General features: G+C 39.2%; 1 protein-coding gene across 6 annotated transcripts in view; it reads right to left on the bottom strand.

The window, feature by feature from the left end:
* The window catches only part of DGKZ (diacylglycerol kinase zeta), a 746,996-nt gene that overhangs the window by 173,582 nt on the left and 568,414 nt on the right, over window positions 1-5,000 (bottom strand). For all 6 annotated transcript variants that reach the window (XM_085884240.1, XM_085884239.1, XM_085884241.1 and 3 more), the window contains one exon: window positions 127-167. In XM_085884240.1, coding sequence (XP_085740366.1) covers window positions 127-167 — 41 coding nt within the window. The remainder of the gene's footprint in view (window positions 1-126; window positions 168-5,000) is intronic.

Here is a 5,000-nt window from a genome sequence, read left to right as displayed (position 1 = left end):
CATTGCAGCCTGGTTGGTACTGAGAAAGGGAAGAAATGCTGAAAAACATCACTAATAATATTAATGTTTTGTAACACCACTTTAAACTATAAGGGACAGGAATTGGGATAAAATAGTATCACATACCTGGGCTCTGTCAATCCGGAAGAATCGATCAGCAGATGTGGCTGAAAGATACAAACAAAATGTTTGAGTTCCTGCCCTTTTCTTGACTGTTAAATGTTCATCAATACAGTAAATAATATCCATACTGCTTTGTAACTTCAAAAAAAAAATCACAAAACATTATTTCTATTGTATGAATACTAAAACTTTTATGATAATGGCATCCCATGATTTCACAATAATCGTTATCAATGCAATATTAGAACAAAGATCAGACTCATTAAAGCTAAAGTGAAGAATATTTGTGATTTTTCTATTCTCGGAAAACGTGACCAAGAAAATAAGCTCAAAACCATCGTTCTTGCTGTTGGAAGATATATACTGCACTGTAAATGCAGGCTGTCCGAAAATGGATATACTAAAAATCATGTAGAATTGTTTTATTGTTGTTTGAGACACTGACATAAATTTGATATGAATACATGCATTAGACATAAGTTTTAGTTATTTAATTTTTTATGGTAATGTTTTGATATTCTCAAATTAAAAATAAATTTCTACATTTTGTTCATCATTCACTAATATCAATCTAATTTGGTGTTCAAATTCTGAAAAAAACATCTTCCAACACAGCTGTAGGGATGGATGACACAGGATCAACTAGAAGGGCACTCGGTGGAGCACATACCTCTGACATCCAATGCTTGATTCATGAGAACATATCCGGCAAAATACATATTTGAAATATCATGCTATATATCCTTTTTGGCCCGATATCTCAATGGTGAAGAATCACTTAAATAATTATCGTATCTGGATCCGGATCTTCACCAAAATCTAATCAGTTCGTCCTTGTTACACACCCAATCTGTTCAGAAAATTTAATCAGAATCCGTTCACAACTTTTTGAGATATCTTGTACAAAAATACACAAACAAACAGACAGACAAACAAACAAATGAAAAATCGTTCTTCGCACGACACTTGGCGAATTAGTTGACCTTTCCGTGTAGTGGTGCAAGCTGTAATGTCATGGAATGTGTGGTGTTTATTTGTTCGTACATTAATAAAATGACGCGACGTCACAAATAACAATTATCAGGTGCGCGTTGTCATGGTAACGGCAGCAGATTGAAAATGTTCACAACTCATTTAAAACCACCATGTGACATTCAACAACTTATCATCGGTGCTTGTTGCCTTCATTCTGATCGTAGATCCGGTCAGGTATTCGTAGATTATGACGTGATTTGATCCCAGACTATTTCAGCAAGATTGGCTATCACGTGTTAAAATTTGAGAACGATTGCTTCAGTAGTTTCGCGTAAATATTTTCGCGTAAGTCGCTACGACTTCCGGTCACCGAGTTATGTCCAAAAATGTGTTTTCACGTTGTGTGACGTCACGTCGCAACGTTTAGTCTGATTAAGACGGGGTTTGGACGAGGACCGTCTCAGGTGGATTGCCTGTCAGGTGTAAAAATTTAAGAATGACTGGTCCAGCCATTTGGGCTGTAGACGACCGGATAAACAAACAAACCAACAAACGGAACAGACCAACATACTTGACAAAATCGAAGATTTTGGCAAACAACTAGGCAAACAGCACAAAGTAGAATGCCACTCAGTAGAGCGCATACCTCTGCCAGGTGGATTTAATTGGTAGTTAATTGGTAGTTGAATTCAGGGGCCTGATATGAAAATGTCCTTCAAATTTCAAGTCAATCAGATGAAAATTGAGGATTTAAGAAAATTTGGTCCAAATTGGCCTTTTGGCCTATTTTAACCTTTTGGCCTATGTTTACCTCAAAATTAATAGGTGTTTGAATTCAGCAACCTGACATGAAAATGCTCTTCAAATTTCAAGTCAATCGGTAGAAAATTGAGGATTTTAGAAAATTTGCCAAAAATTGGCCTATTGGCCTATGTGACATATGTGACCTTTTGGCCGAAACTCACCTCAAAATTAGTAGGTGCTTGAATTCAGTGACCTGATATGCCAATGGTCTTCAAATTTCAAGTCAATCGGATGAAAATTGAGGGTTATAAAAAAATTGGCTCAATTTGGCCTTTTGGCCTATGTTGATCTCAAAATTAATAGGTGTTTCAATTCAGCGACGTGATGTGGAAATGGTCATCAAATTTCAAGTCAATCAGGTGAAAGTTGAGGATTTTAGAAAATTTGGCCCAAATTGACCTCTTGGTCTATGTTGACCTTTTGGCCTATGTATAACTCAAAATTAATAAGTGGTTGAGTTCATTGACCTCATATGCAAATGGTCTTCAAATTGCAAGTCTATCGGATGAAAAACGAGGATTTTAGAAAATTTTGCCCAAATTGGACTTTAAGCCTATTTTGACCTTTTGGCCGATGTTGACCTCAAAATTAATAGGTGTTTGAATTCAGCGAACTGACATGAAAATGCTCTTCAAATTTCAAGTCAATCAGATGAAAATTGAGGATTTTAGAAAATGTTGCCCAAATTGGCCTTTTGGCCGATGTTGACCTTTTGACCTATGATGACCTCAAAAGTAACAGGTGATTGAATTCAATGACCTTATATGGAAATCATGTTCAAATTTCAAGTCAATCGGATGAAATTTGAGGATTTTAGAAAATCTTGCTGAAATTGGCCTTTTAGTCCATGTGGAGCTTTTCCGTCCCCGAATTTTATGAAACTTCAATGCGTGACCATTGCAGGGTCGGTGACATTAATCTCTGAAAATTTCAGTTTGAGCGGTTTGGGCTGGCATCGAGCGGACAGACAAACACGCAGACAAACACAAACAAAAAATCAAACGTAGGCAATCAACATACTTGTCAAAAAAATTTTTTTCTTGCCAAGTAACAAATGGGTGAAAACATAATCTCCTTCCACCTTTGGTGGCGGAGGTCACAATACAATATTTAATCTCTTCAAGGTCCCTTGGTTTGCTCAAGTAGACTACTTTTCAATAAACCCCAGATACAGTGGGGAGAACAAGTATTTGATACACTGCCGATTTGGCAGATTTTCCCACTTTCAAAGCACGTCGAGGTCTGTAATTTTTATCATAGGTACACTTCAACTGTGAAAGACGGAATCGAAAACAAAAATCCTGAAAATCACATTGTATGATTTTTAAATAATTAATTTGCATTTTATTGCGTGAAATAAGTATTTGATCACCTACCAACCAGTAAGAATTCCGGCTCTCACAGACCTGTTAGTTTTGTCTTTAAGAAGCCCTCCCATTCTCCACTCACTACCTGTATTAACTGCACCTGTTTGAACTCGTTATCTGCATAAGAGACAGCTGTCCACACTCAATCAATCAGACTCCAACCTCTCCACAATGGGCAAGACCAGAGAGCTGTCTACGGACATCAGGGACAAAATTGTAGACTTGCACAAGGCTGGGATGGGCTACAGGACAATAAGCAAGCAGCTTGGTGAGAAGGCAACAACTGTTGGCACAATTACTAGAAAATGGAAGAAGTTCAAGATAACAGTCAATCTCCCTCGGTCTGGGGCTCCATGCAAGATCTCACCTCGTGGAGCCTCAATGATCATGAGAAAGGTGAGGATCAGCCAAGAACTACACGACAGGACCTGGTCAATGACCTGAAGAGAGCTGGGACCACAGTATCAAAGAAAACCATAAGTAACACACTACGCTGTCATGGATTAAAATCCTGCAGCGTACGCAAGGTCCCTCTGCTCAAACCAACACATGTCCAGGCCCGTCTGAAGTTTGCCAATGACCATCTGGATGATCCAGAGGAGGAATGGGAGAAGGTCATGTGGTCTGATGAGACCAAAATAGAGCTTTTTGGTTTAAACTCCACTCGCTGTGTTTGGAGGAAGAAGAAGGATGAGTACAACCCCAAGAATACCATCCCAACCGTGAAGCATGGAGGTGGAAACATCATTCTTTCGGGATGCTTTTCTGCAAAGGGGACAGGACGACTACACCGTATTGAGGGGAGGATGGATGGGGCCATGTATCACGAGATCTTAGCCAACAACCTCCTTCCCTCAACAAGAGCATTGAAGATGGGGCATGGCTGGGTCTTCCAGCATGACAACGACCCGAAACACAGCCAGGGCAACCGAGGAGTGGCTCCGTAAGAACCATCTCAAGGTCCTGGAGTGGCCCAGCCAGTCTCCAGATATGAACCCATCAGAAAATCTTTGGAGGGAGCTGAAAGTCTGTGTTGCCCAGCGACAGCCCCGAAACCTGAATGATCTGGAAAAGATCTGCATGGAGGAGTGGGCCAAAATCCCTGCTGCAGTCTGTGCAAACCTGGTTAAGAACTACAGGAAACGTCTGATCTCTGTAATTGCAAACAAAGGTTTCTGTACCAAATATTAATTTCTGTTTTTATGATGTATCAAATACTTATTTCATGCAATAAAATGCAAATTAATTATTTTAAAATCATACAATGTGATTTTCAGGATTTTTGTTTTAGATTCCGTCTTTCACAGTTGAAGTGTACCAATGATAAAAATTACAGACCTCTACGTGCTTTGTAAGTGGGAAAACCTGCAAAATCGGCAGTGTATCAAATACTTGTTCTCCCCACTGCATGAAAATCTAAAGGTATTAAGTCAAATGAATGAGCAGCCATTTCATAGGTTCTCCTCAGCAAATCCAACGGTCTGGCAATATTTAATTGAAAAACACTTCAACAATTTAAGCAAAGTGATATGGGACTCCATCCTGCTGAGAAATAACTCTTTGTAAAAAGTCGGGATTTTCTTGGAGTTGTGGAAGAAAGAACTCTCATTGCATGTTGAGGTACGAAATGCTGGTGAGTGTGTTCATCAAAGGAATATGGTCCAGAGATGTGAGAACGTGACATGGCACACCAAACGTGGACTTTAGGCGAATCCCTTTCGTATTCATACA

Source organism: Eptatretus burgeri, chromosome 6 (assembly GCF_056783735.1).
Source record: "Eptatretus burgeri isolate ZD-2024b chromosome 6, Ebu_testis_v1, whole genome shotgun sequence".
In the NCBI taxonomy this organism is placed as follows: Eukaryota; Metazoa; Chordata; class Myxini; order Myxiniformes; family Myxinidae; genus Eptatretus; species Eptatretus burgeri.
Note: the sequence above shows the minus strand (reverse complement) of the source record. Positions and strands in the feature narration are given on the sequence as shown.